The sequence below is a fragment of the Lycorma delicatula genome, chromosome 8 (assembly GCF_047948215.1).
Source record: "Lycorma delicatula isolate Av1 chromosome 8, ASM4794821v1, whole genome shotgun sequence".
In the NCBI taxonomy this organism is placed as follows: Eukaryota; Metazoa; Arthropoda; class Insecta; order Hemiptera; family Fulgoridae; genus Lycorma; species Lycorma delicatula.
Genome location: NC_134462.1, coordinates 21,742,497 through 21,759,105, shown reverse-complemented (window position 1 = coordinate 21,759,105; position 16,609 = coordinate 21,742,497). Strand labels below are relative to the sequence as shown.

At 30.4% G+C, this 16,609-nt stretch overlaps 1 protein-coding gene across 1 annotated transcript in view; it reads left to right on the top strand.

Annotated features, from left to right (window-relative positions):
* The window catches only part of Trhn (tryptophan hydroxylase), a 76,045-nt gene that overhangs the window by 12,491 nt on the left and 46,945 nt on the right, over positions 1-16,609 (top strand). Inside the window, exon 2 of the mRNA XM_075373209.1 lies at positions 9,548-9,642. Within this exon, the coding sequence (XP_075229324.1) occupies positions 9,553-9,642 (90 nt within the window). The 5' untranslated portion in view covers positions 9,548-9,552. The remainder of the gene's footprint in view (positions 1-9,547; positions 9,643-16,609) is intronic.

The following is a 16,609-nucleotide window of genomic DNA, read 5'->3' as shown; positions in this document are numbered from 1 at the left end:
TTTGAAACCCAAACTGGTATTTTTTGGGAATCAAATGCCTATTTTCAGTTCTTTTTGTCATATATTATATAAAACTACAACGGCATTGAAATCCAGTTAGCGTTACATCAATTGTAACAAATTTCCCTGGGTTATAAGAAATATGGCAGTCTAATTCAAAATGATTCAAAATTAACCAAAAATTTCAAAATTGGAACTAGTTTGTAGGTGTTACAACGTTGAACTCTAGTATTTATATAATCGAAACTGAGGCTTCTCAATTGAAATCAAAATCGATTATCACTGAAGTTAAGCTAATTTTTCCTTGTCAATAAAAATATTTCTTTATTTTACAATATTATCGATCATATCACTATTAAGTATTCGAAAAATACAATCCGGCTCTGTTTTACTTTGGTGGGAAGGTCCTTTAGATCCAGAGAAAACCGTCACAATATTTTTTGATTTAGTTTCTGACACTGTTGCAGCAAAATCAGAGGCCCATAATGAGTAGCCGTCTTTACCTATGAAGAAGCGAAAGTTAGATTTTTCATCGACAGTTCAAATCGATTTCAGAGTCACTGTCGTGTTCATCTAGTTCGATATTTTGCAGCTCAAAATCTATATCACTCTCATTATCTATATTACATAGTTCGTTCTCGTTTTCAAGGTCTTCCAGTTCATCGAAAACTTGAAGGTATTCAATTTGGTGTATGAAATACTTTCCCAAAAATACTAGCAAAATTATTTTTTACGTAAAAGTTTTCTGCTTCTAATAGAATAAAAAACAAATATGTTTATACCAATTTTAATAAATGCAACTATAACACATTTAAAACAAATAAAATAATAAAAAATATTTACTACATTTTGGTTTAACGAACAAACAGCTAGTTGAAGACGACGAGCTACAGTGGTCAGAGTGAACGCTCGATTTATATCACAACGGATTGCGTAGGCGGCAGATTGGCCACCTAGAGACTCTTGGGATTTACCTTTTTCGCCTCTCCATCACATGGTCAGCAGTCAACATAATAACGGGACCTTGTCTCTGATTAGTTCATTTGAAAAACCTAAAGAAGGCCCAACTGTCTTGTAAATCTGCTTACTAAAAAAATTTTAAAAATTTAGCCCACTACATGAGTGCTTGAAGGTTGATAAATAAAAACACACACACATTCTTCAGTAAAGATCACAGATTACACTTAATATGAACCGCCCACCGTGATTACTTTAATATTTATCCAATAACAATTGGAAAATCGATAAAAATTAAACCAATGAAAACGCACATTCTTCATTCAGTATGCACCGCCTTCCTAGATTATTTAAGTAACTATCAATAACAATAGGAAAGCCGATAAAAAATAACCTTCAAGCGCTCGCGTCCTGGAGAGTTGCACAAACGCTCGCGTGGCGGCAATTTGGCTGCTCACCAATTCCTGCTTATATTTCACGTTTTACAATTTTTTTTTACCATGAATTACTGAAGTTTAAATAAAAATCTATATTTACACAGATTAAAAAAAAAATATTTTATACAAATAAATGAACGATATTTGTTTTCTAGTGTGATAAATTAATTACCCTAATTAAACGATGGCAACTAATGAAAGATAAAAAACTGCAAATATGCAGTTTATAAGCAGTTTTATTATGTTTTACAATACAGTAAAACATAATAATAAATAAAGTAATGGCAATTAAACTATTTACTAAAAAAAAAAATCGTAAAAAACAAATTGTAAAAAAAAATAAATAAATAAAAAGTAGAAGTATTTACTACATTTTAGTTTAACCAACAACCACTCAGTAGTAGACGACGAACTACACTGGTCAGAGTGAACGCTCGTATAACACAAGGGATCGCGTATGCGGCAGGTTGGTTGCCCGCAGATCCTTGGGAATTAACTTTGTTTTTGCCGCTTCCTCACATGGTCCAGCAGTTAATATTATAACGGGAACTTGTCTCTAAATAGTTCATTTGAAAATATCTGAAGGCCCGACGGCTTATTAAACTCCTTACTAAAATAAATAAATAAAAATATTAAAAAGGCGGCCAACCTGCCGCTTACGCCAGCACTTGTTAAGATAAAAGATAATAAAACAAAGAAAAGTTAGAAAAATTCGAATTTTACTTAGAAACAATACATTACCACATTTGTCAGAAAAGTACTTATTTAATGGTTGGTGATTTGAAACATTTGTAAAAACAAAATTTACTGTTAAAAGATTTTTATAAAATTGGTAATTACACAACAGTTTTAATATAAAAATAAGCAAAAAAAACTTAATTTTTATTTTGAATTCGGTAACAAATTAATCGGTTGTTAATAATTGTTCTTAATTTGGCACCCAGTTTCAAAAAGTTGAACTTTACAGAATTAAAAAAATATATATATATTTTTTTTACATTTTTAGTGCAGTTTATTTTATTTTTTTCATTTTATGTAAAGTTAAATAACATTAATAACAACAAAATATAATTAAATTAAAAAATTCAATTTAGAACATGTTTTTAAAAATTACAAAAAATAAATTTTATTCATTTTATATATATTAATTCGTTTAATACCGTAACATCATTTTTTTATTTTATAATCAACTGTATTTTCTGTGAAGCTGTAGGATGGATCAAGAGAAACTTTAGTAAAACCTTGATCAGAGCATCATCATAAAATACATTAAGTACCATTTAAGTAAATTAATACTCAGTGAATACTTTTAAAAGTTCTTAAATCATTTATTTAATTATTATAATAAATAAATTACTTGATTTACCTTAAATTTAATTAATAAAGAGTGGAGGTTTTCATGATGATAATTAAAAGTAATTGACAATAATAGAAATATTCATTTTAATATTTTTCAACAAAGAATTAGTTGACGTGTTCCTGTTTACATTTAAATTACTGAAATTTTTATATGGTATCTGTCAAGATTGACTGTAATTTATTTTGGTGCATCCCCATATTATATTTGTTTTATACTTTGATAAGCAAACAGATTTTGACTTTTGGATTTCGGGCTGCCTAATTGTTTTTTAAATTTGTAAAATTTGGTAATTTATCTTTTTTAATTTACTTAAAAAAATTTGTAATATTGATCAGTTCTATGTAACGATGGCAAATAAATTTTAAAATTAAAAAAGATAAATGTGATTAAAGTCCATATTAATTATTTAAAATAAAATATTAAATATGAAAAAAATATTACAAAAAAGTTCATAATTTAAACGGTGTAAATAAAAATTATTTGAAACATATTCATTCATTCCCACGAGCTAGTCTAGTGGTTAACTCGTCGTCGTAATCAATTAACAGCTGATTTTCGAAGTCGAAGGTTCTGACATTCAAATTCTAGTAAAAGTTAGTTGCTTTTATATAAATTTGAATATTAGACATTGGATACCGGTTTATTTTGGTGGTTGGGGTTCAGTTAACCACACGTATCAGGAATGATCAGCTTAGTCTGTACAAGACTACACCTTATTTACATGTCATACTATCATCCTCATCTCATTGGGCTGTGTGGAGAGTTGTTTCATATTGCTCAATAGTTAAACAGTTTAGGAAAATAAATATTCGCATTAAAAAAAATGAATTCTTTTCTACACAAATTGATGGGAAAAGTTATTAACGAATCGATAATTAATTAACCACGTCAATGGAAGTAATAAAGCCGATTCTAGCCACAAACTTCGAAAAAAAATTATTTTCTTAAATTAAAATAATTTCCTTCAATATTTTATTAAAATAAAATAAAATAAGAAAAGTAAAATCTTATTTCAGATTATATGAAAATGTATAAATGATTAAAACCTAAAACAGAAATAATTAACGAAAATGTAGCAAACTCTTGATTAATAAAGATTCAAAATAAGAATTTAAAATTAAACGAGAAAATGGTAACGTCGAAATAAATTAGAAAAGTAAAGACCAAAGTGTAGGTCATGATGATGAAAATTATTTGACAGTACAAATAAATTCAGAAAAAAAACGTGATTAAAGTTTTAATATGTGTGAATACCAAGAAAAATATGCCTTCTCATTAATAACTGGTAATAATATATTCGCTAAGAAAAAATACTAACAAAAGTTCGATAACCTATAAAAATATAACATACTTATTTTTGCTAAAGTAACCAATTTTAAGAATAATCAAACGTTAATTTGAGTAAGTTTTCTTTTATGAAATAATTTAAAAATGTTTTGATAATTAATTGTCCTTATTTTGTGTATTTATTTTCTTTAAAATGTTACTAATTTTTATTTATTCTTGGCATTTATAGACATAGAAAAGGCATTCGATAACGTAAACTGAAATAAAGTGTTCAGCATTTTTTAAAAATTAGGTTCAAGTACAGAGATAGAAGAAAAATTGCTAATATTTACAGGACATTTACAATACAACATAAATAACAGCAACAAAACAATACAATAAAACATAACAAAATATAAATTGAATAAAACAGCAACATTATTAATTGAAGAACGTAAGAAAGAAGCCGTAATAAAAAAGGGAGTCCGACAAGGATGTTCCCTATTCCCGTTACTTTTTAATCTTTACGTAGAACTAACAGTTAATGATGCTGAAGAACAATTTTGATCCGGAGTAGCAGAACAAGGTGAAAACATAAAGATGCTACGATTTGCTGATGATATAGTAATTCTAGCTGACAGTAAAAAAGATTTAGAAGAAATAATGAATGGCATGGTTGAAGTTCTACGCAAGAACTACCGCATGAAAATAAACAAGAACAAAACGAAAGTAATGAAATGTAGTAGAATTAAAGTAGATGAACCACTAAATATAAAAATAGGAAGAGAAAAGATTACGGAGGTTGAAGAATTTTGTTATTTGGAAAGTAGAATTACTAAAGACGGACTAAGCAGGAGCGATATAAAATACCGAATAGCACAGGCGAAACGAGCCTTCATTCAGAAATATAATTTGTTAACATCAAAATTTAATTTAAACGTCAGGAAAAGATTTTTGAAAGTATATGTTTGGAGCGTAGCTTTACATGGAAGTGAAACTTGGACGATCGGAGTACCTGAGAAAAAGATTAAAAGGTTTTGAAATGTGGTGCTATAGGAGAATGTTAAAAATCAAATGGGTGGATAAAGTGACAAATGAAGAGGTATTGCGGCAAATTGATGAAGAAAGAAGCATTTGGAGAAATATAATTAAAAGAAGACAGACCTATGGCCACATATTAAGGCATTTTGGAATAGTCGCTTTAATATTGGAGGGATAGGTAGAAGGCAAAAATTGTGCAGGCAGACAACGTTTGGAATATGTAAAACAAATTGTTAGGGATGTAGCATGTAGGGGGTATACCGAAATGAAACTACTGACACTAGATAGGGAATCTTGGAGAGCTGCATCAAACCAGTCAAATGAATGAAGACAAAAAAAAATTTATTTCGTTCAGCGTTAAAAAAAAAAATGAATAAACGTTCAGTATTTTGAAATAAATAAATAAAATTTATTTATTTATTGTTTATCGTTTCCTATATATGTAAATAATTATATAAAAGCATTTGAAATTTCATTGTTAGTAGTTTAAAATATTATTCTCTGGATGGATTTTAACCATTTAAATTTAAATATGGATAAAACCGTCGAATTTTGCTTCTCAGGTAGATGTAAAGTTGTTAATCGTACTGATAAAATTCCAATTAATTACAACGATAGTATTTCTGTTGGTCATAAAGCGAAATTTCTGGGGTTTTTTTTACATACACATTCTTTTCATGTGTACATCAAAATCAATTGTATTACTTAGCATTTAAGAGCCATTATTAAAACTAAGCTTGTCAACATTATTACATATGTATTATCTATGGTTACATTTTATATATACATATATACACCAACCTGAAGTAAAATATAATTTTCTTGGAGCTTCAAAAAATCAGAACGAGTTTTTAAAGAAACAAAAATTGGTTGTCGGGTCATTGTTTGGCGCCCATAAGTATGAATCCAATATTTACAAAATTAAAGATTTTTCATCTATTCTTGTGTTTATGTTTATGAATGTGTAATCTTTGATAAAAATAATAGTCATTTACGAGGGTTGTCTGAAAAGTTTTGAGCCTCAACATGAAGATGGCACCAGTCGTCAACAAAGGTTAGGGAATGTAATCGCGCATGCGTTGATAGGTACTCGCTAGAATTTCAGCCATTTTAGACGCTCAGTTGTTTGATAATAGTTTGAAAAAGTCACTGTGATTTTTTTTTGCGAAAATGAAAAAAATCAAATATCGTGCCCCGATTAAATACTTGCATTTTAAATGCAATACACCTACGAAAATTATAACCGAGTTGGATGCTGTTTACGGGGACTCTGTCCTATCATTTGCCACCGTGAAAAGATGGGCAGCTGAATTTAAACATAGTATTAGCTACTAGGTTGATGATGAGCTTCCGGGACGGCCAAAAATTGCAACCACCATCGATATTATCAAAAATGTTCACTAAATGGTACGGGACGACCAACGAATTAAGGTTAGAGATATAGCAGAGGCTATGGGCATGTCGAAAGAACGTGTTTGTCATATATTAACTGAAGAATTGGATATGCGTAAGCTATTCGCGCGTTGGCTGCCGTATTTGCTTTCTTTAGACCAAAAACGCATTCGAATTAACATTTCCAATGTCCTGCTGGAGCAATTTAAACAAGAGTCAGATTTTTTGCGTCGATTCATAACTGTAGATGAAAAGTGGTTCCACCACTACACGCCTGAGACGAAAAATAATAAAAACAGTGGACTGAAAAGGACGAACCTGCTCCGAAAAAGGCGAAGACAGTTCCATCCGCCGGGAAGGTAGTGGTGACTCTTTTTTTGGGGATAGAAAAGGAATTTTTTTTATCGATTATCTTCAAAAGGTAAAACAATAACAGGATAGTATTACACATCATTAGTTGAGGAGCTGAAGGTAGAAATTACAAAAAAACGATCACATGTTAAGAAGAAGAACGTGCTTTTCCATCAGGACAATGAGCCTGTTCACACTTCAACGGTCGCCACGGCTAAAATTCACGAATTGCACTTTGAATTGGTTGACCGCCCATAGTATTCACCAGATCTGGCCCCAAGCGACTTTTTCCTGTTTTCTAACATTAAAGTTTCGGTTGGAGTAAAGAGATTTTCATCGGATGAGGTTATCGTATAAGGTAAACGCCTATTTTGCGGAGAAAGACTTTAGCTACTATTTGGAAGTGTTAAAGAAGTTAGAGAATCGCTGAAAAAAGTGTATCGAGTTGAAAAGAGACTTTGTTGAAAAATAAAACTGTATTTGAAGAAAAAATATGTCTATCTATGTTAGGCTCAAAACTTTTCAGACAATCTAGGCATTGTTAAAAAAACAATATTCATCTCAATCAGGTCAGACAATAGAACTATTTCTTTCTTTGTTTTTCTGTTTAGTTTCCGGAACCACCGTAAGGTATTACTTCAGAGGATGATATGTATGAATGTAAATGAAGTGTAGTCTTTTACAGTCTCAGTTCGACCATTCCTAAGATGTGTGGTAAATTGAAAGCCAACCACCAAAGAAAACCGGTATCCACTATCTAGTATTCAAATCCGTATAAAAGTAACTGCTTTTATTAGAATTTGAACCTTAGAACTGTTTATGTATAACTAAATTTAATATTTCCAGTGGACGAGAAAGGGCCATATTTTAATGCCGTTATAATTTTAATATGATGAAACCGTTAAAAATCTCCCCATTATTTATTAATAGTATGCCATTAAAATATTTTCTTTTAACAATATTAAATCTGTCTAAAAATATTTTAATAACAGTAATTTTACTCTGAATTTCCTGCATAAAAGTACAAAGTTTGCATAAATATGTGTTCAAATAATTTTCATTAACGCCTTCTGAATTATGAATTATTTTTTAGTTATTTTTACCGATAGATAAAAATTACATAATTTACCGTATATTTTCATATATGTTTTATGTTTATGTTTTATGTTCATATATATATATATTTTTTTTTTTTTTTTTTTTTTTTTTTTTACTTTCTTGGTATCATAGCTCTAGAGCTACGCTGAAAGAAGGAAAGTATGTTGATCAGTCAAAAAATGGAGTCCGGGTGTTTCATCTCGTACTTTGTATGTACGTGCGTTGACATATTTGAAGCTTAATAATTTTTGACTGGATAAACCAGTTTTGATGAAATTTTGTACAGAGTCTCATGTATATATGACAATTTTTTGGTAAAAGTTTGGGGTCAATATCTCCAGGGGGGTTTTGTGGGGTCAATTTTCTCAAAATTTTGAAAACGTAACCCTACTTTATATTAAGTTCAGTACATACATGCATGTTTACCTTAACATTAGATAAAAAAATGTCTCAAAATTCCTCCTTCCCCAAAATTTAAAAACGCTATCTTTTTATTTATTGCATATATTTTAACCGAATTTTTTTAATGTCTTTCTAAATATCAACTTTTTGAATTTTTCAAAACTTCTTTAAGTTTATTTAAACTTCATTAAAAGTTAAAATAATAAATTTTTAGTATTAATATCACAATAAAATTTCATCATAATTCACCCCATCCCTAAAAAATAAATCTTAGGTAACTTTTTATTGGTTGTACATTTTTTAGTGGAATTTCTTCCATTATAAACTCCCATTCCATTCCATTATTTTTTTCTTCCATTATAAAAACTTTAGTGGAGTTTCTTTCACTTAACATAGTAAAATAAAACAAATTCTTGGAAGGGGATTTTGGAGATGGAGAGAAGAAAAAACTTTTGGTTTATTTAAACACATAATGATAATTTTACAATAAAATTTCATCATAAATTACTCCCGCTCCAAGAAATAACGATTACGTAATTTTTTTTCATGTGTAACTATTTTTCCATATATAAGAATAAATAACCAATGTCAGGAAAGCATTATAATTTTATCAGATTTTTTTAATTTTATAAATTGCGTATTCTACGGGATTGTTTTGATCAAGATTTTACCATGGTTTCCCTTGATACAACCAGGTACATGCGGTAGGGAGTTAATATACTTTTATCTGTGGAAAGCATATCTTACCATTCCTGACGTGATGTAAATAACGTATTGCTATGTACCGATCAGAATAAAAGATTTATTTATTTGTTGTTTTATAAAAACCCAAAATTCGTAACAGTTACTAATTAACAAATACGGAATTCTTTGAAAACTTACTTTATAAGTTCCTTTTAAACCGTTCTTAAAAGCGAGAAACTGGATTTTTGGTTCCATATTTTCAATTCTTATTCTGAAAACGTCTCGTGATAAAGTTTAAATAGGCAGTGACGTACTGTTGAGTTACTGAATTTATGTTTTACTTAATGACAAAACCTCACTACATCATTCATCACTAATTTTCCCATCTCTTGAACACCTAGAAAACTGAAATTTAATATATTCATTCCTAAAGATGTTTCTCGTGAAAAAAATACAGGTTCTTAAGTTAGTTTTAAATAAAATAATTAAAAGTCGATTAAGATACTGTGTAAAATTATTTTTTTTATATCTAAATGACTTTGTTTTCTTTTGGTTTTAGAAATAATGAGTGGATCTGGAAAAGGTCTACTCGGTCTGTGGTTATATAGAACCGGTGAACAATGGGCTTTGAAGGAATCCGTACCTAAAACACAGGTAAATATTTTTGTTTTATAATTGTAAAACTTAAAATGAAATTGTATCAAAATTAAATACAAAATTATTACTTCTTATTTAACTGAAAAGTGAAATTTTTTTATAAAGTATATTAGTCTTATTTTATAAATAAATCAGAATGTTTGAGTGTTAGTTTATCTGTATAAATATGTATAGTTTATCTATAACAAATAAGTAATTACGAATACAGTAAAAAACTAAAGAATCAGTGGACTGATTTGAATCATTTTTTTTACCAATTTATTTACTAAACTTTGAGTATGGGTTTAAAGTTTAAATTTATCCAGATAACTGGATTCATTATTGGGTAAAGCAAAATGACTAAAATAGAGTAAATGTCGTATTTTATACGATAATTGTTTGTGGGCATAAATATTTTGAATAATTGACACTAATTGTGGTACACAGTTCCCATGACTAAATTTATAAATTCATTTATGAGAATCGGGTTGGGTTCCTGATATCGATTTAATAAATAATTTTTGTTCCTCCAGATGTTCATATAGCTCTTAAGAAGGACATTTTTGAAGTTTTACTTTCCAAACGAATAATTTTCTAATTTAACAAGAAGAATTTTGTATTAAACGGGAAAAGTTGTTGAGCAAGTCAAAAATGGGGTATAGGGTTTTTTGTAGATCTTTACATTTCAATTTTGTTTGGATGAATTTTATAGGAGCTTTATTAAACCAAATATGTTGCCTACTGCATATATAAACATTCAATTTTTTTTTTCAAAAAATCACTCTTAAAATTTAAATATATATATATATATATATATTTTTGCTCTATCTCGCTTCGGTTTTAATATTATTAATTTTTTTTTTTAATTTTATACATCATATAGAGAGCTATCAAAAAATGTCTACAATTTTCAAAAATTATAAACCCCTGAGCTTAAAAATGAACTTATTTTAGCCACATTTAAAAAGAAGTAATTTACTAAAATTAGCCAGCATTTTGGTTGCAAGCATTTACAATTAGTAACTTAAAAACCAGAAACTTTATTTATCTCTTACGTTTTTAATTGAAATTTATATAAGTGGACCACAGCCGCCTTAAACATAAAATAAATTTGGCATTTACTTAGTCAATATATTTATAGCTTAATAAAAAAAAATCCCTTTCGGCATGCCGGAAGGCAGAGGTAGATTTCACTGGTGCTAAGTAAGGGATAAAAAAGATTTCCACCTTAAAATTAGAAAAAATTCAAATTTTCTCAATACGACAATGGTTACACGTGAAAAAAGTTTCACATATTTGTCATCCCTTGCCATAAGGGTTCGTCATATCAAAAATTGTTTCAGACAAAGGGTTAGCTAATGTTTAGAGGACTAACGACCACTTTAAACCGATTCGATATTGTGCCTATTAAGAGAGGTATGACTTTTTTTATCTTCAAAATCCCATTTTTTCCACCCCCTGAGCCAATGATTGGTGACATTAAAAAATTTTACTTAACAGTGTTTTAGGCCCTTATTCAAAGAATAGTAGGAACTTTCAACGAATTCGATATTTTACTTAAAAATAAAATTATAGCGATATTTTGTGTTTTTCGAAAAAGCCCTACCATGGTCCGATTTTGGCCGTTAAAAAACTCGACCGAGATTTTAGGTCGTTATATTTTATGTATCAATTTGAAAGTTATTGGCGCAAAAGTCAGTTATCGTGTCCACAGTAAAATGATATATATATATATATATATATATAAACTTTTGAACTGACGGTGGTTTTAGGGTCTGGGGAATGTGAAACGCAAAGATATGTCGAAATTTCCGGAAGTCGAATCATGGTACCTATTACAATCGGTAGCTTTATTATGAAATCTACCTAAAACAATGTTGACCTTCCTAGATAGCTTTTTATGTGAAGTATAAAATTAAAAAAAATTTTTTAATATTTAAACCGAAGGAAGATATATTTTAATTTTAAGAGGTGAAGGAAAACTTTTTTTTATAAGCATTGGATAACAAATTTGATTTAAAATTTTTCTTTAAAATGCCTCTCAAAAAAACGAAATTGATTTTCGGCGATATCCTTCCACCCCCTTATCGAATTTTGAAAAAAAGATTAATGTATCCATTGCCCCATATATAGAAATATTTGAGCCAGATTTGAAGAAAATCGATTACGTTAATTCTAGAGATATAAAGCCAAAAACAATATGACACACATACGTACGTACGTACGTACGTATGTATGCAATATATAGTTTTTTTTTTTTTAATAATTACTGCAATAAAAATAATATTTGGCTGAATAGGACTTTACCAAACTACCAAATACCAATTTTTTTTTTTTAACTTTAATTATCAAGATTGAAAATCCAACTATATTTAATACTAGCTCCCAGTCGCAGCTTCGCTCGCGCTATATGGTTACTTTACGTTTCCCATGTTGGTCAATCTTTTTATTTTATATTTATTAGTCAAGTAACCGGAGGCAGGTGCAGTTAGTCACACATACAGTAACGATGGCATATCGCATTTCCCGTTGCTCAGTTGTTTCAGTCGAACGGGATTGGGCTGTGTGTATTCAGTCGCTTTCCAATCTTGACTGTCTTTCGTCTTCAGTCTCTGCCGCACGAACAGTTTTCATCATACGTGCTTTTCTGTATTTCTCCCGATTGAAGAATGTCTTTAGGCATATCTTTTAGGCATTTTAGGAATGTCTTTGAAGCATGTCTTTTAGGTATGATGTTTTGCAAAAAAATCACAGAATTTAAAAGATTGCAGTTAAATACTTTACACAATTTAAATCAGTAACACACACATGATAAACAAAAGCAGCTATTTATTTATGTTTTTAAACAGCTGTAAAAAATTGTAAATGAATGAATCGTAAAAATTATATATGCATGTGCGCTAAATCAATTTAAACTTTCTTTCTTTTTCCTCTTTAGCCTCCGGTAACTACCGTTTAGATAATTCTTCAGAGGATGAATGAGGATGATATGTATGAGTGTAAATGAAGTGTAGTCTTGTACATTCTCAGTTCGACCATTCCTGAGATGTGTGGTTAATTGAAACCCAACCACCACCAAAGAACACCGGTATCCACGATCTAGTATTCAAATCTGTGTAAAAATAACTGGCTTTACTAGGACTTGAACGCTGGAACTCTCGATTTCCAAATCAGCTGATTTGGGAAGACGCGTTCACCACTAGACAAACTCGGTGGTCAAATCAATTTAAACTTAGGAATAACTAACTACGTTAAAACCTCAGCTCTTTTCAAAATTAATCAATCGAAAAAAATGTTAGCTAAAAATTAAATTTTTCTTGAAAATCAAAGTCATTTTGAAAATTAAATAAGCTTTAAGGAAGAAATAAAGTGTTTTAAATTTCGTTATGTCGGAGGTCCAAAAAAATTAGCTTATGTTCACCGCAGGGCTTCAAAGTGTGTGCAAAAGTTTAGACAAATATGTCCGGTAGATCTCGAGTTAAGTTGGAACAGACAGACAGACAAACAAACATTGATTTTTATATATATAGATTAATGAAGATGATGTGGGAGTTTATTTAAAAAGTGGGTCCAATTGGACTCAAGATTTAAATTATTTTTTTTTTATAATTGTGATAGTTTATGTAATTTTGAAGTTTTGCTGTTATTAAAAATTTTACATGAGTTCAAGTATGGGGATCAAACAGGATCCAAATCTTTACTAGAAATTTGTTTTATTTTTTTTTAAGAATTGTACTCTAAATACAGTATAATTTTGATAAAAATGTCATCTGGTCAAAGGGGTCATTTATTTATTTCGTTTTTTTTTTTATTGTACTTTCATGACGGAGTAGTAAGTTTTTAAAATGGTATCATATTTCATCTACAGTGTTAGTCTTTCACGTGTATTATACAGACGGAAGTGAAACGGGTTATCTGATGAATGCCGTGCAAACCAACTCAAATGGTAATAATGTAATTAAATATCCTCCCAAATAACATATCGTATTACCATCTAAAAAGTAAATTTTATCTACGCTACGCATTTTTATTTTACTTATTTGTATTTTTATGTAAAAACAAAAACAGGTTTTTAAATTAAATTTTTTGTCTTGATAGTTTTTAAAACTGAAATTGAATAGTAAACAAAGAATTTTAAACGGAAGCGGTTGTGGCGTATAATTTTTAAAGGCCACCGAAGAACAAAAACGTATAAACAACGTATTAAATCAGCTATTTAATTTTGCTCACAGCTAGTTTCAAAACTGATCTAAAAGTACATTCCAAGCAGTGGTCTCATAGAGAAAAATGGATTATTTTAATGTAGAAGCATTGGAAAATTTTCGTATGTTTTATTTATTTATTCTAATGTATCATTGTTGAGTAGGTACTTAGGAGTACCGGACCACTTGTGAAATTAGTTGTGAAAAAAAGACCGCCATTTTGGATAAGGTTATCGTAACCCGATTTTCTTTACGTCATAATTTTTGCTTTTTGACGCCCTTTAGAGGATGAAATGAATGATTTGTAGCGTGTGTGAAACTGCCATGCCTGAACGGGATTTGAACCCGGGACCTCCGGATGAAAGGCCGGCCCTTTAAAATTGTGTGTCACAATCCTAACCTGTCCATTTGTAATTATTGAGTTCCCACTGGATGTTTGGGAGTATGGTTGTCTCATACCAAAAAAATAGATCGTTTCGAGGTAGGAGCATTTACTAATTTTCATTTTTCTATTTCAATGACTAAAAAGTTATTTAAGGGTTATCATACTTTACAAACATACTTGTATGTACGAGGGTTATTTTTGTTCAAGGTCCGATCGGTCGCGAAATAAAAACCCGCGCAAAAATCGGATGAATCTTTGCGCATATGTGTTGCCCAGCGTCTCTAGTATGGCCTTCAATCACGCCGCGTCACTTCGTTTAGTTCTGAACACGCAGCTAGCACGTAAACATGTCTACAACAATAGCATTTTCCGCTAAGTGTGAAGTGCGTGCGGTAATTCAATTTCTTCTGGCTGAGGGGTGAAATGCAGCTGAAATTCATCGACGAATAAGTAATGTGTACGTTGAAACTTCAATGATTGACAGCGAAGTGCAACAATGGTGCAGGAACTTTAAAGCAGGACGTACAGATTTTCATGATACAATCGGTCAGGGAAGGAAGCGACTGTCAACCGATGATCTCGTTGAGCGAGTGGATGAGGCAATTCGAGAAAATCGTCGTTCACAATTTCTGTATTGAGTGATTCGTTTCTTGAAATTTCAAGGTCAGCTCTCTACACCGTTGTGAGTGAGAGACTTCAGCACCGAAAACTGTGTGCGAGATGGGTTCCCAAGATGCTGTCCGACCATCAAAAAACAATGAGAGTGGACGCCTCCCTAACGTTTCTCCAGCGATATTACAATGAAGGAGAAGATTTTTTGAACAAAATTGTCACAGGAGACGAGACATGGCTCCATTTCGAAACTGAAGAAATAAAAGAACAATTCAAACAGCGGATGCATTCTCATTCTCCCGGTAAACCAAAGAAGTTCAAGCGAACCTTCTCCAACAGAAAGCGTATAGCTACTGTGTTCTGGGACCGGATTGGAGTTCTCTTTGTGGAATTCATGGAAGGTGGCACGACCATCACTGCAGCCTCATACTGCGTGACTCTTCAACGTCTACGAAGGGCAATTCAGAATAAGCGGAGAGGAATGTTGTCATCAGGCATTGTCTTTCTCTGTGACAATACTCGGCCGCACACTGCAGCTGTAAGAAGCTCCAGCAGCGTTTTTGTTGGGAAGTGTTTGATCACCCAACATACAGCCCGGACTTGGTTCCATCCGATTTTCACCTCTTTCACATGAAACGCTGACTAGGAGGACAACATTTTGGCACAGACATCGAGCTGCAGACTAGCGTAGAAACATAGCTGAAAACACAGGCGGCTCCGTTCTACGACGAGGGTATTGGAAAGTTGGTACCACGCTACGACAAATGTCTAAATCGGAGTGGCGGCTATGTAGAGAAATAGCGTAACTACGTAAGTACTTGTTACAAAAAAAAAAAATTTATTTTCACTGTGATTTAAATTTCGTGACCGATCGGAACTTGAAAAAAAATAACCCTCGTATGTGTGTGTACACGTACTGTATATGCACCAAATACAGGTGTGTATAATGAAAAAAGCATTAACTGACTTGAAAATACCTCTAAATTAAAGAAAAAAACATTTTTTTTTAAATTTCTTCTTTAAGTTTTAGTTTTCTGATTCGGCGAAAAAATTAAAGAATTATCACTTTTCTAAATCTTTAATGCAATCTAAAATCTAAAAATATAAAAAACCATTGTTTTTGAAATTTTTAGTATGTTTTTGAATCTGATATTATTTATTATTTTTGTAATTTGTTTAGGTAATACATTTTTAGTCATATTTTATTCAAAATACGGATTAGGTTTGCTTAAATCACTGTATTAAAAGCACAATCGGTATTTAATATCAAAATAAATATTTAGTAACACATCATTTCGCAGTAACAATCGATGAAGACGTAAGCAATGATGACTAAACAAAAAATATTTGCAAATGTTGATAATATAATTTTTCGTATAAAAATACTTTCACTAAAGTTATCTAGAAAATATTTTCACCAGAGCAGCTTCTTTTCTAAAATAAAACAATCATCGTAAATAGAAGATTTAGTGAGAATAAGACTCTGGTCATACATAGAGAATAAAATATACGGGTCAAATTTATACGGGTCCATTTTTTTAAATCAGTCGAGGGTTGGTTATAAAAAATTTATCTAAAATATCTTGCGATACTTTTAATTTTTTCCTTTTGACAATCAGTTGAAATCGAAAAAATCTCGATTCACCATATCTTTTTGTAATAATTCATTACCTTAGGCAGCCCCTCACTACATTTGTTAAAGTACAAATAATTACAACATAATATATGTATATATTATATTTAAATATTAAAAATGTTAAGTTAATTTTTTCTTTTTAATTTAAAC